This window comes from Bubalus kerabau, chromosome 18, assembly GCF_029407905.1.
Source record: "Bubalus kerabau isolate K-KA32 ecotype Philippines breed swamp buffalo chromosome 18, PCC_UOA_SB_1v2, whole genome shotgun sequence".
NCBI lineage: Eukaryota > Metazoa > Chordata > Mammalia > Artiodactyla > Bovidae > Bubalus > Bubalus kerabau.
Genome location: NC_073641.1, coordinates 14453503 through 14479443, shown reverse-complemented (window position 1 = coordinate 14479443; position 25941 = coordinate 14453503). Strand labels below are relative to the sequence as shown.

At 41.8% G+C, this 25941-nt stretch overlaps 1 protein-coding gene across 17 annotated transcripts in view; it reads left to right on the top strand.

The window, feature by feature from the left end:
* Nucleotides 1-25941, top strand: part of MAST4 (microtubule associated serine/threonine kinase family member 4) — a 613695-nt gene that overhangs the window by 433286 nt on the left and 154468 nt on the right. The window contains exons 1-2 of one of the 17 annotated variants that reach the window (XM_055554705.1): nucleotides 1425-1755; nucleotides 2752-2863. The exons of 13 other annotated variants lie outside the window; for them this stretch is intronic. In XM_055554705.1, the coding sequence (XP_055410680.1) occupies nucleotides 2772-2863 (92 nt within the window). In that variant the 5' untranslated portion in view covers nucleotides 1425-1755; nucleotides 2752-2771. Of the gene's footprint in view, nucleotides 1-1424; nucleotides 1756-2226; nucleotides 2864-25941 lie in introns of those variants that run through there. 3 more of the 17 variants (XM_055554704.1, XM_055554707.1, XM_055554703.1) reach the window with 3 other exon arrangements.

Genomic DNA, 25941 nt, shown 5'->3' with positions numbered 1-25941 from the left:
AAATGAGTCAATAAGAGAAAGTCTTTAGAATTTAAAAATATCCTCATGGGCTTCTTTAAAATTCAAGATTCTTTGAGTAAATCAATAGACCTGCTAAAACTGATAAATTTCAGGGCATCTTAAGAGAAAGAATAGATACCTGAACATCTGAAGTATCCCCATTCAAAAAGCATGTCTTGAATGCTTATATAAATCAGGAACTGTCAGACTGTAGAAATACAGAGATCAATAAAACATGACGTTAGCCTTGAGGAAGCTCACAGACTAATAGGAAAAACAGCCGTAAATAGTCAATTGTAATACAGTGTGACCGGCACCCCCGTAGAAGCATGTTCAGAGCACCATGAAAGCAGAGAGTGTGCTGTGGTATGCCCTCTGCTCCAGGCTTGCATCTCTCCAGCATGGTATTCTTTTGGCTTCTGCAAATTGCCAATATTTATGTGCACTGTGTTCTAGACACTGCATGAAGGGCTTTATGTATGTCATCTCATTTATGTGTGTGAACCTCTTAGAGCTTGGTCCTGTCATGGACCCCATACAAACAGGGAAAGTGGGCAGACATTAACTGACTTGCTTAGGGTCATAGTTAAGTGTTGGATCCAGAATTCAAACCCAGAAATTTTGCTCTTAACCAATATTCTATACTACTTTATTAGAGAAAGCTTTTATCTAGAGTGGTGGTTCTCAACCAGGAGCCATTTTGTCATCCAAGGAACTTATGGCAATGTCTGCAGGTATCATTGAGCATCACAGCTGCTATGTAGTGGGCAGCAATCAAGGAGGCTGCTAAATGCCCTCCTGTGTACAGGACAGCCCCCCAAACAAAAAAATTAGCCTAAAATGTCAGTAGTGCTGAGGCTGGGAAACTGCTCTGGAGTATGGTACCATCTCTGTGTATGCCTTTAAAAGATACTTTTTTGAATATTTAAAACCATTTTTAAAAGAAGATATGACTTAGTATGGGGCAAAATATATTGGACCAAGTTCCTAAGTATCTGATGAAGTGTATTTTGCCACATAAAATTGAGAAAATATTGTCGTCTTTGTCTCCTCTTATAGATTTCAAGGATCTGAGGAGGCCCTAAGAGTTTGAGGAGATAATGCATAAGAAAGCCCTGGAGGAGAATTATCAGAAATTCTTAAGAGTTCTTGGGGCGATAATATATCTGTGGATAACCAGAATTAGATAAAGAATACATCCTAAACCAGACTCTTGTTTTGTTCACCCGGCTCCCTTGTCAGCTGACCACCCCCATGGCCTTTTTCTTCACCTTTCTAAGAGTTGGACATGAATTAGCGACTGAACAACAACATGTATTTCTGTAAGCAAGTTTGTTGCAATATTTACTGGATGAAGTAAACCATCTTTTTAAGTGTTATTTTTGCTTAGACATCTAAAAAAAATTGGTATCTCTTGCCATATTACACCAGATTTGAGGCAGATAATTTAAATTCTAATGTTTTCTTTATATAAGAAAATCGTAACCATTGGTGGGTTTGGGGAGTAATTTGAATACTGTGGCTTTCTTGGAAATGAATAACAACACTGACCCAACCTCCCCTTCATTCCTTCCTTTCCAACTCTTAACATTCCTGGCAGGAAAATGATTCTAGCATTGGTTTACTGAATGCCAGGCAGTGTCTTCACAGGTAGTGGCTGACCAGTCCCGAGAGTGCGTGAAGCCACACATATGTGCATTGCGGCAATTCATCAAATGGACGTACACTCGTAAATTCAGTTTACTGAGGTTTTAGGTGAGTGTGGCATCCCCTTGGCGTGCTTTTTCTACGCAACCAACAGCGTCTCTTGGCAAAGAGTCATTACTGACTTCCTCGGAGCGCTTTCCTGATGATCCAGTCTGCGGTGAATCACGGACCAGCCTCCAGGTGTGCGCAGCATACTCCACCCGGTTCCGGATTGCGCTGGGTTTATTTATGTAGAGGGGAGGACCCGTGATGGGTGAGGGGCTGGGGACGCGGGGGCAGCAGGAGATGCTGGGGGGGCTCACGCTCCGGTCTCGCCTGCCGCCTTTCCCATGAGGCCCCGCTCCTCAGGGGAGTGTCTGCGCTGGGACCGGTCCCCGCCGCCCGGCCCCTTCCCGCGGAGGCTGCACAAAGGTGTCCGGCTGCAGTCCGCCAACAGGCCAGCTTTCTCAAAGTGCTTTTAAGTTTCCCTTTTTTTTTTTTTTTTTTTTTTTGAGGAGGGGTGAAGAAGAGGAGCTTTTCCCATTTACATTCCTTTCCTTGTATGTAGATACCGAGAGGAAACTCAGCACTGGGCATGTTCGGATGTTGAATGGTTTTGCTGATAAGCAACCAGCCCTCCCGGAACCAAAGACTTAAAATAGTCGTCACCCCTCCCCATCCCCACCCCCCCGCAGGAGCTGCAAATGGTATCTGCCAAACAGATGACAAAGTACCTTGGACTGAATCACACACAGACAGCATTTTGAGCCGAACGCACGGCCAAACTCGTGTAATTACTGTTTATAGCTGGCCGAGGCTGACCAGGAGAGGGCAAACCCAAGAGGAAATAAGTTTTTGAACCTTGGAGAAATGGCTGTGAGTTAATTAAAGGCTAGGACGGGTACTTCTCACTCACGCACCAAGTTGTTCTTGAGATCACACGGTTCGCAGCACGTTTTCTCTGGAGGGAGTGAGTAGATAATTGGGATCTTTTTGTCTCCCCCCCCCCCCCCCCTTTTCTTTTTCTCTACTCTCCGTTTTGGTCTTATGGCCTCGAACCCGCAGTGAATTGAAGCGAGAAAGAAATGGATATGTCTGACCCCAATTTTTGGACTGTGCTCTCAAACTTTACTTTGCCTCATTTGAGGAGTGGGAACAGGCTTCGACGAACACAAAGGTAAAAACGCGGGGGTTCCTTTTTGCCTTGCAGAGGGAATGAATGCTTTGGCTTCAGAGGCTGCCCGATGGCCTGGGCCCCCCTTAGCAACGGGGATGTTGTTGATTGGGTAACAGTTTGAGAAGTTTATGCTCTGCCAGGGGCGCCCTGGCTCAGGTGTTCCCTCCTCCTTGCGGATTTCCTGGCTCATCCTGATAAATGTGGTTTTTCGGAATTCTCTTTCTGAAATGTGAAGAATCGGGACCTGGAGTTGTGAGTGGTGGGGAGAGCAGGGAAGCTGGAAGAGATACTTGCTCACTCTCTTTGATCTGATCGCTTGTCCCTTTCATTCACTCCATTGTGGGAGCTTCTGCTTCTCTGTGTAGAGCCTTTCAGATGCTCCCTCCGCTCTATTAAATATTTAACCTTTATACAATGGACATGTCTAATGCAAAGATAGCTCAAGTTTTCCTGTTTCAAGTTGTCTGCTTAAAGAGATAAGTCTGCATAACTTTGCATTTTATTTTTTAAATTGATTTGCTGACATGTATTTCTAGTACAAGACTGGCCTTTTCATTTTGTAACGTATATCTATTAGAGTAGGTGAAAAGAAAAAAGATTTTTAAAATCAAGGTGAAGCTCAAGCCACAAGTGAAAGGCAGTTGAAAGTTAGTTGCTGACAGTTGGGTGAAAGAAAATGATTTTAAAGAAGGCGTGCCTCCTGTCTCTGCATTTGTGTCCAGCACAGGCAGGTGGCATGATTGTGGTTTTAGAGGGGCACACCCTCTGAGTTGTGTAAGTACAGATTCTTTGTTTTTCTTCAGAACTTGCCTTGAACATACACGTGAATACACACGAGGCCACGGTGCAGTCAAATAAACAGGATGCTTGGCTATCAGATTGGAGATTCATAATCTCTGTGCTCCAGTGTTTAAAGAACACAGGAAAATGGTTCATTCTCTTTGGTTGTACTAGTAACTTTTTGAAGTGTTAGTGCAGATAGGTGATACTTTGGAAAACTTAGCAGTTTTTCCTTTTGACCTCTTTCATGGTATTTCTTAAATTTCAAAAGTGTGCTGGAATACACTGACATATGCTGTTTATATATACGTGCATATATACATATAGAAAAATACGTGTGTGTGTGTGTATGTGTGTATGAGAGAAAGGGATTGCATCAGTTTGTAAGTCATACCTTTTCATATCACTTGAACCATGGTGGTACCACTGAACCATGTGATGATCTAAAGCTGTACCTTTTGAATAGAATGGCTGTGCTTTTCTCATCCTGCTACAGTGTTCAGAGAGAAAGAGACTCTTTTGGTATTGGTCATTTTTGTACAGGCTGTTGTCATCCACACACCAGACCCCCCCACACAATGGATCAGTTGAAGAGATACCTACTGTACCGGAATCAGGCCTCTACTCATGGCAGTAAATCCTGTGACTTGTGTGTCAGGAGTCTTAACCGTGTCTAAGGGATGTAGCCTGAGCTGTGATACAGCTGCTTCTCTCACCTGGAGCCACTTCTGGGCGCGAGAAGTCTGCTCTGGCATCATGCCTGTGTGTCTGAAACTGAGGAGCAACTGGAGTGTTTCCTTCCCATACCTACCTGTTTGATGGTATTATTGAGGCAAACACATAAAGGACTCTCAGGCTGGTCCGACCACGGCCTTAGGGCAGTACCTACTCAGCCCGGAACACTCCATTTGAGACATCTCGCCCTGGCAGAGAGCCTCAGTTCTAAAGAAACTTGGGTTCTTCCCAGCCAGATGAGAGTGTGGGAGGGCTGTGTCCATTCCCCAAGTCATGGGCCCGCACCTTCAGTTTCGTGATACAGAGAGAGAGGTGGAGTTTCTTCCCTCCCTTCTCAGAATAGAGGTTGTCACAGCCTGTTTGTTAACTGGGGATTTCCAGGATTCACAGAGTTTGGAAATGTGTATCCTGAAGATCATCTCTAGATACATCTACTTACAGGTTTCCCGGGGCCCCAGCTGCTTTCTGTTTATTATGTAGGTTCGGGAAGATGAAGGGCAGGCGTCCCTCTCTCCGGGTCAGTGTATGTGGCTGTTGCCTTCTCTTATTATACGGTGATCAATGCTAGCTCTGTGTCCTTTTTCCTTGTGTAAGGACACGAAACCTATGCTTGTAGGACGACTCTTCCCCTTCTGTGACCACCCTTAACGGCTTTCAGTCCTTCTCCCTATGTGCCACGTTAGTCCTGTTTCTTACCGCATGATCAGCTCCCCTAAGTCTGCCTTTGAAGAGGACCTCTCCATTCCCAGGTTGCCTGCCCCTTTCGCCAGCCTCGCCGAGGGTGTGCCCAGTGTCCGGGTGAGGATGGCTTGTCCTCATCCTCAGCTGGACGTGCCTGAGCCCTTGAAACAGCTTTCCTGCCCAAGCCCGGCTGCTTCTCTGTACCTTTGCTTGCATATTTTATTTAAGCTGTTTCTTCTGATTACGTTGTAATCCAAAGGAACTTCATGATAACCTTTTCTTCAGTATTAGCCTCTTACATCTATCAGAGAATAAAATCCAGCTTGCAACCTGTGAATGAGTATCTTGGAGTGCCTCGGGATAGAATGTTTGGTACCACTTAGACAAAAGAAAGAGAAGCTGAATGGTTTCCAGCTCTTCTCCTCAGTTTACATTGTGGTAGAAATTGTCATCATGGAGGCCATTGGGTTTTTGCCGGATTGCATCTGCTTTGCCATTCACTGTGGCTCTACGTTGTTGGTTTGAGCTCTCATGGGAATGCTTTTAAGGTTTCTCTTCCAGCTCAAAGCTCTGCCTGGCTCATAACTCCTGAATTCTTGGGGAAAGGCAGTTATAGACTGACCCTCAGGCCTGAACTCTTGAATGGGTCCTGATGCCCTGAAAGCCTGACTTCCCTGTGCTACGTCCCAATGGTGATATTTTGTTCTCTTCATTCCTTTTTGCCTGGCATGTGGCAGACACTGAGTTGTCTGGATGCAAGCTGATTTTGTTTGCTGTTTTGCTGTAAACCCCACATTTCCATTGGTAATGGTGCCTTTTTTACGAGTGGCTTTGCCTACCTATCCACCTCCTTCATTTCCTCAAGGTAGTCTTAATACAGCCATTCACCTGCTGCTTTGAGGGTCAGAAATCTAGGCCTGGATAAACAGGGTATTTCAACCCAAATGTGTTGTTTTAAACTGAAGTAAGAATTGCGCTTTTTAGAGGCTGTGAATTTCATAGATCTTTGGATTCTCCATTCACTGGAGGCTCCCCTGACAACTTAGAATGGGAATTAGTTTGCCTGCTTTGTATTACTATTTGTTTGTAACATCTTTTCCTTTCTCGTTGAATTAAAACTTTTGAGGGAGGCGGGATCAAACATCTCTTTGACTTCTATCTTCTCTATGTCACACTGTAAAAAAACACACAACATCTATTTATAAATGTCGCTGCTTGGTTTTATAGTGCACCCTTAGTTTTGTTGAAGTCTAGTGACTCTGGACGATGCTTGAATTTTAACCTTAATGGTAAGAAATCTGTCATGTTTTCTTTGGGCTTAAATGATAATCTCCAACCCCCGGGGACACGTCAGTCAGTACAATCCTCCCCAGGCCATTGGGTAGTTTGTGACTCAGTTCATCATTTTGACCGAGGCTCCAAATGTATTTTTCTGAGAACACTTGGGGTAAAAGGTTATTTCGGTTTTGCTTTATTTTTGCTGAATTCACATTGCTTAGCCGTCGCCGTGAACAGCAGGAACGTTCAGGGATCTTAAACTCACTGCTGCAGTTGTCAGAATGCATTGGACTTTTATGCCCTCTGTGTCTTCTCTCCAGAAACATCTGGGGTGTTTGGTGAGTTTTTCTTTTGTTTTGAGCATGAATATATGTCTTTAAGAAGGATAGAATATGCTTCCTTCCTGCCCTGGCATGTTAGGTCTTGGTTAACCCGTGCCTACCCCTTTTTCAGAAAGCCCAGTTTAATCCACATTTATTGTGCATCTCTTGTGTGCCTGGGCACTGTGACTCCAAGCTGAAAGTCGTGGGCATGCCGTCAGTGAAGCGGTGCAGGTGAATCATTGCAGACCAGGGCGATCAAGAAGGATTTACCAGGTACACAGGAGCCGAGAGATGTACCATACAGAAAATCGTGCGGAAGTTTTGAAGGGTAGGTTGGCACTTATCAGACAGAAAGACAAGGCCTTCCCAAGGAGCAAGAGTAAGGGTGTGTATGAAGGCATGGTAGCCTCAGCAACACAGAGTTCGAGGGATTATACATAGCTCAGTATTGCTGGAGCATAAAGAACCAGAAGCATAACTTGGTACTGCTGAAGCATAAAGTTTAAAGAGGCTATATTATAGAGCCCAATGGCTAAGAGGGTGGATCTGAAGCCAGTTTACCTGAGTTTGAATCTTAATTCTGTGATATTGTCTATTGAACTAGTTAACTTATTTGGAATTCTGTTGCTCTATCTACAAAATAGGGATAAGTACATCACTTATTTCATAGGATTGTTGTAAGATTAAAATATGTTCACATATGTAAAATGCTGACTGCAATGACTCACATATGAAAACTTTCAATAAACCCCAACTCTTGTTATGGTTACTGTCCTTACAACGAGGGGATGAATAGTGGGCGATGACTGAGGAGAGAGTTGAGGCTCTAGGTATTTGCGGGAGCTTGGCCTTTATCCAGTGCGAGCGAGGCACATCAAGCAATGCTGGGGAGTCTTAGGTCTGAGAAAGGAAAGTGAGACCTCGAAACCAATGGATAAGTTATTGCAGTAGCCTTTTCAGAGGGTTTTGCCTGAGCAAAGAATGTGGTGAGATTACACCTTGAGAGCTATTGAGGATATAAAGTTGGGAGAAGTTGATGAGTTGTTGGCTCTGAGGAATGAAGAAGGGTACCACAGTGGCCTTGGGGGTTTTACCTTGGGGAAATGGAGACTCATCTGTACATATAAGACATGAGAGCTGGGACTTGTAGTCTCCCCTTGTGTCCCCAGAGGGGACAGTTCATCCACATTGAGTGAGCACCTGTCCTGTGCTGTACTGTGGAGCAGCCATTCGCTCATTCAGCCAGAACCATTGGGCCAGGGATGGAGAGGTGAGCCAGACGGAGGGTGTGGGCCTCAGAAATAAGCCAGTGTCTAAGTAAGTCAAGCGCCATGTGGTGGTTGCCGTGTCCTGGATGTGTAAGCAAGAGCTGAGAAGAGAGAGTGCAGAGGCTACTGTAGATAATGTGGTCAGGGAAGGTCTTTGAAGAGATGATATTTAAGAGAAGGTCTAAAGGATGAGAAATACATGTGGGCGGGAAGACTTCGGGAGTAGGCATCCGGGAACAGTCAAGGCTTGGCGGCCGAGAAGACAGAGCCCCTAGGCAGGCCAAGTTGGGTTGTAGGTCTGGGGCCCTTGGGGAGGCTGGACCAGAAATAATAGGCTTGGAAGTCCTCATTAGGACCATGAGAAATGTGCTAGATGAATCTGTGGGAGAGCTGAAGATGTCCCATTTAAGGAAAGGGCAGAGATGGAGATAGGAAGTGGAAAGGAGATGTGGAGGACAGTCCCCTCAGAGGGAAGGGAGCCGGCAGAGGGTTCTCACAGAGCTCCCAAAGGAGCGGCCAGCTGCTGCTCCACAGAGACGAACCGAGGTGTGCATGTGTCTGAAGACTGGGGAGTCCGGGGTGACTTCACCCTGAACCCCGGCCACAGAGGGATGGGGTGGGGGTCGGGAACGGAAGTGAGTGAGGTGGCGGGACCGTGGGTGGCAACCACTCTGTGGGTAGCCAGGCCCAGCAGCGACACAGCCCCATGTCCCAGCCTCTGCATGTTCCCAGCTGGCCTGTCAGTCCTCTTCCCTGAATCATATCCCCTTACTCACTGTTGCTCACTTTACTGTCTGCCTCATCACCCAGATAGGCAATGACAGCTTCCTCTCCCCTCCCCTCTGGAAGCTCAGGTTCCTCCCCTAGCCTCCTCAGTTGTCTCCTTTCTGACGTGTTTTCAGTTGGAGCTGTTCTCTAGCGCCCCTCAGCCCCCTCATTGATTCTGCCAGAGCCTGCACCTGAGCTGAGGGTACAGCCAGACGGAGGGTATGCTGCCTCGTCCCCCCGCCTGTTCCACAGATGGCTGAAGCCTGGTGCTCACGCCCGTGCTCTTGCCCTCTTCACACCTGACCTGCAGTCCCTGCCCCTCCCTGCGTCTCTGCACCCATTCCCTCCCACTCCTTGCTTTGCCCAGGCCTGTTTCATCACCGCTTCCTCTCATCCTCCTTTCTTCATGCTCATGACTGCGTTTTCCGCTGGCAGGACAGGCCTGCCCCTTACTGCAGGGCTTGCCCTTCCATCCTCTCATCTTGTCTCTAGTTCTGACATGGACACTGTCTGTGAGGCAGTCACGCCTGCTACCTTCCCGCAGCCTGATCAGGGGCACCCCTGGGGAAGCAGGGACCACCGAGAGCCCAGGCCAGGAGCTCCTCGCAGTGACTTGTGGGCAGCACCCGGCTGCCCCACACCGGAGCAGCGTGTTCTCGGGTCTTCAAGCTGACCAGACACAAAGGATGTGGGCCAAAATATACACATCTCAGAAATATTGCTTGAAACTTCCAATGGGAAGTTTACAACAGGAGCTGACCGATCATTTGTTTTCCTCCTTGAATGTGTAGGTCTTTTGTAAGGGGAGAGGGAAGGAGTAAGAGGGAGGAGAGGAATGAGAGCGGGCGCAGTGTGTGAGACTGCAAAAAGTAGATTTCAAAAGAAGTTCATTAAAAACAAAGCCTCAGAATATGGAGCATATGTTCCCGGGGGAGGTGTGGGCTGTTGATTGCTGTAACGAGTCGACTCTAGAAGGGGTATACTTGTGTCTTCGCAAGTTCACAGTGAGGAGAGAGAATGTTACATGCTTTTATGGCTCTGTTTGCGTCTCCTTACATATAGATCCTGTTATCAGAAGCCCAAGCGATACCTTTAAAACAGGGGGATCATAAGCCTCAAGATAGAAACCATCTGCCTTCTGGGCTAAAACCCGACAAATGTTGGGGTTGAGAGATTGCCCCTTCACACAACAGTGTGAAGATGACTCATAGAGGAGAAGGCTTGGGGTAGGGCTTTATTCTGAATAATTTGGGAGAGTCCTCCTTGTATTGGTTAAACGGAAGTAGGCTAGTTTCTCAGGGAGCTCAGGACTTGAGGCTCTGAACCCCGGCTCACCTCCCCAGCACTCCCATCTCTCAGTGTGAGTAAGCATGCACAAAGCTATTTTTAATCGAAGCTGTCTTCACTACATGTAACCTAGTCATTTGGGAGTGACATCATGGTAACTGAGTAATCCCTTTGAAAGTTTATCAGAGAGCCAAGATAATAGAATGGTCCTGGGGCTACCTGGATGAAAGTAGGTACAGTTGTGAGTAAAACCATTTATTAAAAGCAGGCCCAGGATCTATTGGTAGAAGACTTGGATATCTAGCAACACGCTGGGTTTTTATGACCCATGGCACATTTTGTAACTAGAGGACTATCTCTAAGTAAAAGTTCATGTAGTTATTAGTACTTGTTCTGATACTTTATTTTCTTTCCCCTATCTTGGTAATTAGGAAAGTTCCCTTGTGAACTTGGTTATAAATTCTGAAAATATTGACCTTAAATCTTATTAATAACATGAGAAGACCAGTGGGAATTTTTTTAGCTACACTAATGGTTATTGGATATGCTTGTTAGGGAGGTAATTATAGCAATATCAAACTGAAACATCATGTTGTTTTGTTTTAAAGAAAAAAGGCTCAAGCAGAGAATTTAGGCTTTGATTAGCATTGAAGGTAAAATAGATGGGTGAAAAGAATAGACAGTCAATGTTTATCTTATCCTAAGCATCTTTATTGCCCATTTTAGGACTTTATACATTCTGCTGACTTTGGAATTTACATTTATCAGTGATTTCTATTTTGTTAGAGTTTGGAGTTTCTTGGGAAACTAATTGCAGGCGAAATTCACTCACACATGTATATGTGTGTTTATGGTGTTTATGTGTGTATATGTGTGTCTATGTGTGTGTATTTATATATATATATGCTTAGTTGCTCAGTCATGTCCTCCTCTTTGTGACCCTATGGATTGTAGCCCGCCAGGCTCCTCTGTCCATGGGGATTCTCCAGGCAAGAATACTAGAATGGGTTGCCATGCCCTCTGCCAGGGGATCTTCCCCACCCAGGGATCGAACCCAGGTCTCCTGCATTGCAGGCAGATTTTTTACTGTCTGAGCCACCAGGGGAGCCCATATATATTGTTATTGTTCAGCCACTTAGTTGTGTCTGACTCTTTGCGACCCCATGGACTGCAGCACGCCAGGCTTCCCTGTCCTTCACCATCTCCTGGAGCTTGCTCAAACTCATGTCCATTGAGTCGGTGATGCCATCCAGCCACCTTATCCTCTGTCATCCCCTTCTCCTCCTGACTTCAATCTTTCCCAGCATCGGGGTCTTTTCTAATGAGTTGGCTCTTCGCATCAGGTGGCCCAAGTATTGGAGCTTCAGCATCAGTCCTTCTTATGAATATTCAGGATTGATTTCCTTTAGGATTGACTGATTTGATCTCCTGGCAGTCCAAGGAGCTCTCAAGAGTCTTCTCCAACACCACAGTTCAAAAGCATCAATTCATTGGCACTCAGCCTTCTTTATCGTCCAACTCTCACATCCATATGTGACTACTGGAAAAACCATAGCTTTGACTATATGTACCTTTGTGGTCAAAGTAATGTCTCTGCTTTTTAATACACTGTCTGTGTTTGTCATAGCTTTTTTTCCAAGGAGCAAGCGTCTTTTAATTTCATGGCTGCAGTCACCATCCATGGTGATTTTAGAGCCCCCCAAAATAAAGTCTGTCACTGTTTCCATTGTTTCCCTATCTATTTGCCATAAAGTGATGGGACTGAATGCCATGATCTTCATTTTTTGTAAGTTGAGTTTTAAGCCAACTTTTTCACTCTCCTCTTTCACCTTCATCAAGAGGCTCTGTAGTTCCTCTTCGCTTCCTGCCATAAGGGTGGTGTCATCTGCATATCTGAGGTTATTGATATTTATCCCGGCAATCTTGATTTCAGCTTCTGCTTCATCCAGCCTGGCATTTCATATGATGTACTCTGCATATAAGTTAAATAAGCAGGGTGACAATATACAGCCTTGACGTACTCCTTTCCCAATTTTGAACCAGCCTGCTTTTCCATGTCTGGTTCTAACTGTTGCTTCTTGACCTGCATACAGATTTATCAGGAGGCAGATAAGGTGGTTTGGTATTCCCATCTCTTTCAAAATTTTCCACAGTTTGTTGTGAGCCACACAGTCAAAGGCTTTAGCGTAGTCAATGAAGTAGTAGTAAATGTTTTTCTGAGTTCTTCTCGAATACGCTTTTATCTCTTCACAGGAAAGAAGGAGCTACATATCTCTGGAAACTTTCTAACCTAACGTGGACATTCATATAGGAGATGGCTTTTTCAGAAAATGTATTAGTTTCAGAGTGAATCACTTGGCTCGAAGGAAGAAGGAACTAGTGAAACTAGGTGAAGTCTCCTAGGGTCATAGAAATCAGAAAGCAAGGAAAGCTGATGGATCCACCAGGCTTATTTTGCCATATGAGTGTCTGCTGAAGCTATCTTTGCCATGTTTTATTCTGTCAAATTTTAAACATTACAGTGCGTGTTGATGTCTCAGGACCCTGACTTTGACCTTACGACATTTCTCTTGAGAGTAACTATTATATCATCTAGCCACTGTCAGATTTCTTAGCCACTAGATCTGAAGAATCTGAACCTGTGGCTGGCATAAAAATCTCCTATGTCCCTTTAATATACCTATTTTTTAAAGTGCAATATGATGGATATCTTTTAATTAGAAGCTATAATTATTGAATGTTTTACTTTTACAGATAGATGAAGGGGTTAAAGGGAAAAAAGTATGTTTGTCATGGGAAAAACTGCTAGCTGAATAAAACACTCTAGGAAATACGGTAAATGAAACCTTTGTTACAGTAAAACAATGGCCATTAAGTGACTATTATGTAATGTTATTTCTTAAGTCTGATCTGGAATGGCTTGTTGCTTTTGGAACTTGGGATAGAGTTCCTGTACAAATATTACTTTCACTTGGCTAATCTCAAGATTTTTGAAACAAAATTGAAGACTTCCCTGCAGCTTATCTACGTCAGACACTGAGCATGAAGATACAGAAGCCATGTCAAATGCATTATTTTTCCAAGTGAAGGTTGGTTTTATCCTCTTTGTACTCTCCATTCTGGGCATCCCATGTGGCTCAATGGTAAAGAGTCTGCCTGCCAGTGAAGGACCTGCAGGAGATGCAGGTTTGATCCCTGGCTGGAATAAGCCCATGGGTACCGGAGCTTGATGGCCTTTAGTCCATGGGGTCGCAAAAAGTGAGACATGACTGAGCATATGCACAGGCTTACATATTCTCCATTCTAGACCCATCTAGATAAACACAAATTATTTGCTAATCCAAAAAATAGTTCACTGTAAAATTAGCCTACTCTTGCTTAACTGCTCCAAAGGGCAGACAGGTGGCAGGACAACTGATAGGCACACTCACCTGACTTGGCAGGTTGAATGAATGACTATGAATTTGCATTTTCCATAAAACATAGTGAAGTGAAAATCGCTCGGTTATGTCTGACTCTTTGTGACCCCATGGAAGCTACAGTCCATGGAATTCTCCAGGCCAGAATACTGGAGCCTTTCCCTTCTCCAGGGGATCTTCCCAGCCCAGGGATCAAACCCAGGTCTCTTGCATTGCAGGTGGATTCTTTACCAGCTGAGTCACAAGGGAAGCCCACATAAAAGATAGGTCCCTAAGTAAAGGAAATTTTTAATTTATGATTCAAATGGTCATGGTGGGACAGGTAGCATATAGGATAGTTCAGGGATGCTTAAGGTCATAGTTGGTGAGGATTCTGCAAAATGAGCTAATAATGTTTATGAATTATAATTTCCTGTGTGCTTTAGGATTTGATGTTTAGGGTTAGATGTTTGGACCACAGAGCTAGTAAGGAATAAAAGTTGCCCCATATTTTTGATATGACCTATAAACTTTGTATGTAGCATTTTTCCTCAATAGATGACTTTTCTCATGTCAATTAAAACAAAAAAAACTAACCTTGGAAATCTAGGACTTTTAAGGTGAAAAGTCAATAGTAGTTTTTATAAACCTCCTTAACATGGTAATCCAGATTCAAGATCAGATCTCTGCTTCCTTCAATGTAGTCCTTAGATCTTAGTGATTTTTGTATGTTATTTTTTTACCAGCATTACCCTGGCCAAGATGCCCTCCTGATTGGTTGACTTAAGTTTTTCTTTGAAATTGTTATTGATTACTGATCATTTGATGGCTTCTTTAAAAAAAAGAAAAAAAAAAACCCTCCTGAAACAAGAAATTTTGGTTTATTTTACCTTTCGAGATTTAATGTTATAATTATTGTACCTTCTCACATCAGACTTAGGGTGACATTTGGATCAAAAGATACAAGTTACTTGAACTGGCTAGATATACTGCAACTTTTTGATGGCATACAAACATTTCATTTCATGGATCCCAGGTTTGAAATCCATGAAGAATAGGGTTCTGACTCTTGGCACGGATAGACATATTCAGAAGTGTTGTATTCAAGCCAGAATAAACATATATGCCCTTTACACTTTCTTTCGGTTAGCAGAAGTCACTTCTGAACACTTATTTTGGCATTAAGGAAGCTCGTCATGACCTATTGTTCCAGAAAGATTATAGTTCTCACTCTAAGCCAGTTTTCTAGTTCCCATGTAAGTGAAATGCCCAGCCGAGAAAACAAGCTTCGCTTTTCAAACCTTCCATTCTTTTAGGTGTGTCCTACAGGCAGGGGCTTGTAGCTGCTCCTTCAGCCTCTTAACAGGTTTGATTTCAAATCTATTTAATAAGAAACTAACATGTTTGGAGGGGATTCATGGCCCAACATTTATGGATTTTGTTGGGAAGTTCCAGGTGTGTATATATCTTAAACTCTATGTTAAGGCATGTGAGACTGAAATGATTTTGGCTTGCTTTGTTTGGTTTGGTTTTTGCCTTCTAGTCATAAGAAGTCTTAGGGATTTGATTGGGAGGGGGCAGCCCCCCATCCTTATGGCCATGTAGCTCCTCTGTCAATTTCTTGTCTTTGGCTGCCTTAAAAGCACTAAAGAAAACTCACATGTTTGTAAACTGGGCCAAAAAAATAGAGAATCCAGAAGCCAGGGCGGATTAACCTCTGAAAGATGGGAAGAAATTACATTTAAAGATACTTGGAGGGACTTATTTATGAGTTATGTATCTCGGTATGATCCTTTTTCTGCTTTGGAGCTCATGGATGAGGCTGAATCACCTTCTGAAAGCTGATACCGTAATAACCTAGTTTAACTCTGTCTGACTTCTGTGGGCAAGTCTGAGGATTTATTGCATTGTCTTATTTATTCATTTGTGTACGAAATATTTATTGAATATCTTTTATATGACCAGGACTATGCTTATCACCTGGGAAACAAAGATATGCATGGCATGGTCCTTCTGTTCAAGTAGCTCAATCTAGTGGGGTTAGAAAGTGATGTGGACAGATAATTACGGTAACCTGTAAGAGCCAGTAGGAGATCCACCAACATCAGCTCAGGAGGAGGGAGAGGAATAATATCTGTTGATGTATGTTGTCTCCTTTAATGCTACCTATAATATCTCTTATATAGATGAAAAAAAAAATTGAGGATTATAGAAGTTAATTAATTGTCCCTAAATTACTAATAGTACAGGGTAAAACTGGATAAAAACATAACTGGCTATCCTGACTCCAAAGGAAATACAGATCCAACATTGTTCTAATTATTGAAAATAGTATTTGTAAAGAAAGATTTTAGTCACTTAATTTTTATTGTACAGCAGCCTTCTGGTAATTCAAAGATATTTGTGGAATACTGAGTGCTGATAATTTTGATCTTTGCTATAGAAATGCCACCTGCTGTCTAAGGGAAGAGAATAAAAAATAGAAGTAGGTTTTACTTTGTTTTAAAATGCCACCTGCTGATTCTCTTTTCCCATTAATGAAAATTGTATATGTATTCTCCTGTAATTTCCCCATCGTAAAGTATCACAGTTTATAATGGTATTTGAGTGGGCTTGTGCTTTTGAAATTGAGGTTTTACTTTATAGTGAAGCTCTGAACAGCTGCTGTCTTACAGGCCTTTTGAATGAATAATACTCTACGACACCCCTGCTTGTATTGCTGAGATTTCTAGGCATTATAAAATCCTGTGCATTCACATGAGTGTATATATTATAGACTTATCTCAAAATCTTTGCCAATCTTGTAATAGAGCATGTAGTTCATTTCGTAGAAGGAATGAAAATTCTAACCTCTTACATGGCAATATGTTGTGAATGCCAGGAAAGATCTGTTGGGGTTTTAGAGATGAATTGCTTACAGGCTGCTTCTTCACTTTTTAAAAACATAGTAATTTCTCTTAAGTATGTTAATGCTAACTACATTCTTAAGGAGATAAATTGATGACACTTAAATGTGTATTATTCTCTTTGAAAAATCATTGAATTTAGAGAACTAGGATGTAACTGCTTTCCTATGCTTAAAACAATTGTGTAAGAATAAAGTGTGAATAATCTATAACATACAAAAGGCACAGATATTGTGTCCAGCGTTCTCTGAACCCCAGAAATCCTTCATTGGCCATGTCTTCGTTCTCAGTGGTGCAGTATGTGAACTGCTTTTGAGAAATGGCTGCCCCTTACCAAGGATGGAGGGGAAAGAAATCTTTCCTTCAGGTACATTTTTTTAAATGTTAAAGAAGGTGTCTCTCACTGCCACCGAACCAGGTTCCTACTGACACAGGGTTTACGGCTCTAACTTACTCACACTAGAAAAAGAATGTCCAGGCAGCCAGGCATGCTTTGCTTTAACACTGTTCATTGAGACAGAATTTACATGTAGTACAACTGTCCTTCTTAGGTATGCAGCTCTTGGAGTTTTGACAAATACATTCATGTAATTATCACAATGAAGATACAGAATATTTCCATCACCTTAAACAGTTTTAGGTACTTTTTAGTTGTTTGGTGATGCTAATAAAGGTTTAGCATAGCAGGTTTTGTTCATCCTCCCCAACCCCCTTTAAAAAGTTAGCTCCATATTTTATTATGTCTTGCCTAGTTGTGCTCCAGGGTCCTTTTTCTATTCCAGAATCCTAGCTAGGATCCCGTGTTACATTGTGTCATCCTTTTAAACAATCATTTTGACGAAGAAGATGGTTATTACATGGTTGGTAATGTCAAGTAGAAACCAGGAAAATGTATCAGAATGAGATACTCGAAAGAGAAGCTTAAACCACCTAAATTGTGTGGTCCATTATTAGTGTATAATAGGCCCTTTGATGCTACATAGGTGAGGAAGTTTTAAGAAACCAGGTAAACAAATTCTACTAGCAGAAAATGGTTATAAATAATTTGGTGGTGTTTACTGGGGAAGGAAACAAAGCTGTGAGGAAGATTGGAAGGTATGTAATTTAAGACATAGATTATGGCTGTTAGAAAATAAAGAGACCCAGAAGGAAGCATGGAGTTTTTCCATGCCAGTCTCCAGTATTCTTGCCTGGAGAATCCCAGGGATGGGGGAGCCTGGTGGGCTGCCTTCTATGGGGTCGCACAGAGTCGGACACGACTGAAGTGACTTAGCAAAGACAGACCAAAACATACATTTTGAGAAAGGTAAAATCAAGATACTTTATTTGCTTTGTAAAATAATATACCATGTCTCTTCATGATTTTTATTATATTTTAATTTCAGTGGAATCTATGTAACTTTGAGAAGAAAATGTAAACTTATGCCTAAGACCGAAAATGGAGAAAATATGAACAACTGTTAAAATCACTCCAAATTCTAGTGCTCAAATATAAGCACTGTAAAAAATATGGTGTTATCCTCCTCTGTATTTATTCCGGGCATGTGTGTGCACATGTGCACATGCGTACCACAAAACTTATATTTTATCGAGCTTTCTGTTTGATGAACTACTTCCCACACCTCTTAAAGAGGTTCCTTTAAACACCCACCTTTACAATGGTAAGATTTCCAAAAATGTTGAAAACTATAATGTACAAGAAGGCATGGGCAGGAGGTTACCTGTAAAATTGAGGGGACGCATTCAGAATCATGCTGTGAAAGCTGGCCTATGAGTGAACAGTCAGTCTCACCTGACGTGGGAGTGTCCACGCCGGCTCACTGGTGTGCGGAGTTGGGCGAGGCCGTGGATGCCCATGATATCACCTTGGATGGTCTCACGTTTAGTTTCTTTTTTTCTCCACCTGTATTCAGATCTCTTTTGAAATGTTCCCTTTAAAAATACTCCTGCTAACTCAGAAAGATTCCAATTACCATCTCCCCACAGGCTTAAATGTTAAACCTCAAGATCTAAACTTTATCCCTTATGTGTGTGAGCAGGCTTGCCAGATGGCAGGCCAATTAATATATTTTTGCAAGGTGTAGAAATGTTTTTTCTCCATAGGGGAACAATGAATCCATCTGCTCCACATCTTCCTTTCCCCTCTGTCCTTTGGGGGAAATCATCATTTAATTTTCAGAAATAAATTGTGCAACTCTCTAAGTAATGCTTTCTGCTTTTTAAGAGAGATGGTTTTAAGAATTGAAACTTTTCCTTACTGTAAGGATGTAACAACCCTATGTCATGGATTAAAATATCTGGACATTGACGTTTCATCCAGGGTACTTTCTTTTTATAAGTTGGACATTACAGAATCATATATTTAAAAGCTAATTTATAGAAGCCTTAACTTGGAAGCAGCTTCGGAAGCATCTAGTCAGACCCCCTCATTGTAAGATGAGGAAGTTGATGCTTAGGTACCAAAGTTTCAAGCTAGTCTCCAGATTCCAAATGAGGACAATGATGTTGAAAACAAAGTCTTTCATTTCTCAAGGGCAATAAAAGGAGCGAGAACCTTGAATAAGATTCAACCAGGAAAAGAAGCACATTCATATTTATTGCCTAGTTTTTCTTGAGTTTTAGACAGAGCTGTGTGCATCACCCTTATAGTTCTTTTCATACCCAAGTGGCAATTGATATCAACAAGTAATTAACTATTTAGTGTCTGTGTGTTGCCTCCAACTCTGTTAAAGTTCCTGAAGGACCGAGTACCATGTCTCTTTTATTTTAAAGTGCTTATAAAGTGTGCTATCTGGGCATGGGATGAATGAATTACTGAATATGTGAATATCAGTGAGGTTAGTTTACAAAATCCTTTCAGGGAGTGTTGGAATTCTAGGAGCGTGACCATCTTAGAGCTTTGCCATAATCTGGCACGTTATAATACAGAGTTCAGTTCTTTTTCCCTTGTGGTTATGAAGGTGTTCAGTACTGGGTATTCCAGAAGCTTCCCTTGGGAGGAATGTTTTACCCCTAACTCTGTTTGCAAGCACTTTTGCTGTCATAGTTGGGCATAGATCGGGTAATATTAAATGAAAGAAAAGATTTAGACTTGAGATTTTATTTTCTTTCTTTCAAGTTGGGTCTTCGTCCTTATCTGCATTTAACCTAATAGACTCTGTTCATATAGTAGAAAAAGTTCAGACTTTGGGGCAAGGAGGCCTTGGTTGGAATCCTGACTCAGTGACAACCTAGACGTGTGATTTTGGCATGTGACCTTACCTCTGAGGCTTGGTTTCCTCATCTGAAGTAGGAATAAATCTTTTTTGTGCCTTAAATAAGATAAATTGTGAAACATTAAAGATCAGGGGCAGACAAGATACAGTCTACAGACCAAATCTGCTCTATTACCTGTTTTTATACATAAAGCTTTATTAGAACTCAGCCACACCAGTTCAATTAGATATTATCTATGGCTTCTGGTAATACAGTAGCATAATCCAGTGCAGAAATTCACATACGAACTAGTTTTGTTCTGAGACTATGTTCAAAAGTCCAGTTTGTTTGTATGTCCAACAAAGTTAGTCTAGATATCCAACTAACGCAATCAGCTATATGGTACTATACTGTAATAGGTTTATAATACTTTCCACACAAATAATACTTTAAACTCAAAAGATAAAGAAAACATTTTAAATCTTACAATACAGTACAACAGCTGGCATACAGGGCACGTTCAGATCTTTGAAAGTTCACTACTTGAATGTTCTCATGTAGGGTACTTACTGTAGTTGTAACATGAGACTCTGGTTTGCAAAGTCAAAAACATGTACTATCTGGCCTTCTACAGAAAATCTTTGCCAAACCAGGAGCTAGGGCAATGCCTCACAAATATAGATGCTCAGTAAATATTAATTTTACCTTCTTCCCATAGATTATTTCAAGCACAGTCTTTCCCTGTAGGCACTCTTAAAAAAAGATGGTGTGGGACAGTCTTCTCTGGTGATTCTTCTAAAGCCCCTGCCCACTTCTGGAGTATGACCAAAGCCTTGAGCCATGACGCAGGCCAGAACACGCCGAGAGAGGTGTCTCCATGGCTCCCACAGCCCTGATGTGGATGGAGCGTGTCTGAACTTGCACTGGGTGTCATTCACGTGACAGGAATAGAGTTTGCTCTAATCCGAGTGTAAATAAAGGCTCTGCTCTTTTGTAACATGTCCAGTTTAGTTCGTATTATTTCTCACGGTGAATTAGTAGGTGGGTCCAACCTACACTTCTTCAGAAGCTTCCCAACACAACTCCTCAAACTGTGGAATTTTTTTCATTTCTACACTAAAAAATCATAGCACATAATAAATACTGTCTTTAGTAAAGGACCTTCTGAAATCTTACAGCAGGATTTTTCTGCAGCAATTGTGGGCCATTTGAAAGAGAAAGTACTCAAAGGAGCAATAACATTTTTTTGGTTTGTTTATTTTGTTTTGGGTTTTAAGCAAAATGAACTCAGAGTTCTTTCGCAGTTTTGATGAGGGACACCCTGGTGTGTAGTAGAAAACTACGACAGGGAATAGACTGCCAGCATGGGCCTGGTGAGGAGTCAGTGATACATGACTACACTCCACCTCCCACACATGGCGGAGAGAAAGATGGAGGGCCGTAAAGAGCTCTTAAAGAGCTCTTAAGGGCTATTTAGACTTGCTTGTCATTTTTTATTTTAAAGAATGTATTGAGGAATTTTTTTCAGAGTAATAAAGGTTATTTTTTTAAAACATTTCAGCACTACATTGTGTCTTTAAAAATAAAACTGGGAAGAAATTATTAAAAGCATTACCTAAAATTTTGTAAAGTCCTCCTTGACTCTCTGCCTTTCTGTTCCAGCACATTTTAGTGTTTGGTGATTCTGCACAGGCTTGTTAGCATTTATCCCAACACGCTGTGATTCTGTATATACTTCTCTGAATTCCCAGCTGATTGTGACTGCCTTGGAGCGGAGACTTTCTGCCAGCGTAGTGCCTGGCATATAATAGGCACTTAATAAAGGTGTATGGAATGAAAGCACTCCACAGTGAGCATATCTGTGCATATAGCTTTTTCTGTCTTTCGGAGCTATTCTGTTAGGATAAATTCCCAGTATAGAGATTTCTAGGCCAAAGTGACATGAACATGTTTATGAATTTTGATACATCGTGCCGGGTAGCTTTTGTGTCTACTTGAGGTTCCTTCCAAGTTTGTGACTCTTATATCACATGTTATGTTATTGCTAGATTGGCAGTCTGGTGGTTCCATATTTTCTCTAGCAAAAAAAAAAAAAAAAATGACAGGAGGGTACCTCATTGCCAGATTCAAGTCTGGAATGAACATTGCATATGCTTTAGGATGAAAAGCTTCTAAAAGAATGAAAATTCCTCCTGTGGAACGTGGGAAATAGAGGGAAGCAAGCAGCAGGGGCAAGATGCAGGGTTAAGGACACTATTATAGGAGCAAATAACTCCTGGACTTTTCCTGCTGCTCTGAACTTTTACTGTACTGTCATCGATATTTCATGAAAGCAATTGGCTATTTCTTTTATTTGTTTTTTACCCTCAGCACATTTAATGTTCAAAAGTGAAACATTACTAAATGCAAAGTGCTATTAATGCACATTCCAAGATCTGCTTTTATCAAGGTTTGAAATTGTTTGTCTAATGTATTATGCATCTCCGTCTTCAATTGATCTGATTTGTGCGTGTGAAATAAGATTGAGTCTCCACGCTGTGACCTTGGGCAGTGCTAGCTTTTTTTGAGTTTGAATTTCCCCTTCCTCATCTAGTACTTGGCAGGCTCATAAATGAGCATGATAAATAACCATTCTACCTTTTGGTACAAATATGCTGTTGGTGCACACCTGGAGTCACCTAAATGCCACTTCATAGATGGCATACGAAGTTTATGGGGGATAAGCCGAATGCAGCAAGTGTGAAGTGAAAGTCGTTCAGTCGTGTCTGACTCTTTGCAACCCCAAGGACTATACAGTCCATGGAATTCTCCAGGCCAGAATAATACTGGAGTGGCTAGCCGTTCCCTTCTCCAGGGGATTTTCCCGACCCAGGAGTTGAACCGGGGTTTCCTGCATTGCAGGTGAATTCTTTACTAGCTGAGCTACCAGGGAAGTCCTGAATATACCAAGGGCATCGTTCAATTAGAAATATCCTGTGTTTAGATTGAGGATTCTCATGAGTACAAAAGTTTAACAGATATTTTAAAGAATTTGTGAATATTCTGTGTTCAATATTCCATTGTGCACATATTCTCTTCCAGCTCAGCTTCAATCCGTTCATACTCAGACCTGTGACTTCAATCTCTGAGAATTAGATGAAGGAATTAAAAAAACTTCCTGTATGCTAGATCTGACTTTCGGGGAATATCCCTCATCTTTTCCAGCAAACTAGAGCCTCTGGGCCTTGATCTAGTTAGACATATGTAGGAGGATCTCTGAGAAGCCAGTAATTATATGGTAGCACATGACCACACTTGGGTCATTTCAAGCCACAGCTGTTAGGGACTCTATGAGCAATGAAGTCAGATGATCTTGTTTTTAGTCACATTTCTGCCACTAACAAGCTGTGTGACATTAGCAAGATTTCCTAGGCTGTCTACTGCTAACCAGTTTTTAAAATCCTGGATTCTATTGACAGTATGGTGAAACCTATGAACCACTTTTCAGAATAGTATCTTTTAAGTGTATAAAATGAAATATATAGAATTATAAAGAAAGCCAATTATATTGAAATCATCATCAAAACATTAAAAATTGATGATTTTTGTGATTCTTTACTAGTACATCAGATATCAGGAGTTAGAAGCGTGTCTCAGTTCAGTTCAGTTCAGTCACTCAGTCGTGTCCTACTCTTTGTGACCCCATGAATCGCAGCACGCCAGGCCTCCCTGTCCATCACCAACTCCTGGGGTTCACTCAGACTCACGTCCATTGAGTCGGTGATGCCATCCAGCCATCTCATCCTCTGTCGTCCCCTTCTCCTCCTGCCCCCAATCCCTCCCAGCATCAGGGTCTTTTCCAGTGAGTTCATCAAAACACTGATTTGGGGCACTGGCATAATTAAGGGATTGTTTTGCCAGGAAAGTAACATTTGATTCACCTGGGAAGTTACCTGGGAAGTTAGTAGTGAGAAATTCCCTGGGTTTCATCTATTGCTTTTATCTAGCATGTAACTAGGGCTTCGTAGGTGGCACCAGTGGTAAAGAACCTGTTTGCCAATGCAAGAGACATAAGGGATGTGGTTTTGATCCCTGGATCAGGAAGAGTCCCTGGAGGAGGAAATGGCAACCCACTCCAGTATTTTTGCCTGGAGAATCCCATGGACAGAGGAGCCTGGAGGGCTACGGTCCATGGGTCTCAAAGAGTCGGATATGACTGAAGCAACTTAACACACACATAGGAAGCTCAGGAAATAGTAACATGGTAGAAACAATTGTAACCCTGGTCCTTTCCCTTTGGAGGGACCCAAAAATCAGAGCTAATGGGAATGTGACTGTGTCCCTGTTCTATGTGTATTAAGCTATGTCTTTTGCTTGCATTGCTAAGTCACTTCAGTCGTGTCCAACTCTGTGCAACCCCACAGACAGCAGCCCACCAGGCTTCCCTGTCCCTGGGATTCTCCAGGCAAGAACACTGGAGTGGGTTGCCATTTCCTTCTCCAATGCATGAAAGTGAAAAGTGAAGTTGCTCAGTCGTGTCCAACTCTTAGCGACCCCATGGACTGCAGCCTACCAGGCTCCTCCATCCATGGGATTTTCCAGGCAAGGGTACTGGAGTGGGTTGCTTGCATTAGAGGAGCCTGTATCTTTCAGCATCTCCCCATCAGAGCATCGCCACGTCTTTGTGATAACCACACATTTTACATAGAGATCGTGTGCTACACCCACCTACTTACCAGGCTCGAATTGTATTGCCTCACTGAAAAGTAAGATCTTTGAAATAAAAAGAAGTTAAGGAATAATAGTGATAAAGCACTACTCATTTACTTAAAGTTGTCTTCTTTCCTGTACTTTCTAAGTGTTTTAATTATGGAGGTCTAAGTATGTTCTATGTGAGAGGAGTGGCAGGCTAAATTTATCCCAATTCTTTCAGAAAATGGAAGCCATTTCTTCTCATTACCTTCCTACCCCCTTCAATTTTGCATTTTGGAGAGAAAAACATTTTTTTTATTGAAGAGAACTGTAAATACTTTTAAGTGTCACACCACTTGCCTAATTCAGCATCGCTTCACAATATTCATTGCAAATGGAAAGCAGGATTCCTTTTAGCTTTGCAGTTGCGTTATAAATGCCTCCATGTTAATCTGGGTACAAACTCTTAGTCTGATAAATCTGGGAGTGGAGAAGTGTTGAGATTTGATTTGTCCATTTGCTTGTGAAAGGTAGTTCATGTAACCATAAGAATGCTTTGTAAACGTGGACTCATTTTCAGGTTAAAAGATCCTCTGCCAAATTAGACTGGAAGCCTGAAGCATAGGCAGTAAGCAATTTTTCCTCCTTTAGGTGCTGCTATGGATCAATATCTGTTATTGACTTTTCTAGGGTTTTCATGCAATTTTCTATCATGGTCATTTATGCTAATCAGCATGAAACAGAATAATTGTAAATCATAGCCCCTTAGGCACATTTTTCTCTCCTGTAATACTTGAGACCACAGAATTATGTTCAAAAGAGATGAGAAAAACAATCCATCAATTTTCACTGACTCATGAAGTTGACGCAGATGTGGATGGTAAGGACTCCTTCCGTCCTTATATTTGGACTTCACTTTATATTTTAATTCTGAATGCCAGTCAGTGCAAATGAAACTCACTGTGAAAAGAAATCAGGTTTAAATTAGCCAGTTACCTTTATTTGTGGAAATGCAAATACATCATGTTAAATATGGAAGGCAGAATAACTATAATATACCCTATTTTAATATTTGTACATAAGATTATTAAAAGTTATCTTCATCAGGATGGCATGTTTATGTAATTATTGTAAATTATCAGAATTATTGCCTGAAGATGTATAAGGATATTTATCTACATATTTAATGATACAATTCAGATAATTAGTGCAGAAGACAGCAATTTTTTAACTTTAATGTTATACTAAGATAGATAGCTTGTACTGTTTACATTTATTTGTAGTATTGAACTCATTAAAATACATAGTTATTACAAAAGCAAAGTAAAATATATCTGTCTTGACCAGTAACTCATACATGTCATGTATGCCTTAGTCTCATCAGAGTTCCAACTATGCCATGGAAGCAGTCAACTTTAGCGGTAATCATATATCCCTGTGCATACCCGCAGATGAATGCGGATGTGTTGTGTACATAACACAGTCTGGCTGGGCTGAGAATACAATTCCAAAAGGAAACCCTATTCAGTAATAGAGGCTTCAGATATGGTGCCTGGAAGCAGAGTTGCCTCTACCTATGGACCTGCATATGAAAGATGGGGAACCTTTTTCTAGTTTTCTTTGGATTGTTCCAAATAAAAACTTGGCTTGTCAAAATGGAAAGCAGAAGCTGTATACTCCCAAAGAAGGATAAGCCTTTTCTGCTTGAGAGTTTTCAGGCTAAAGAAGGTTTGTGGATTGTCACCCAGAAGAGTTGGATGAAGGAGTTGTTTGACTCCCAGTTTGTTT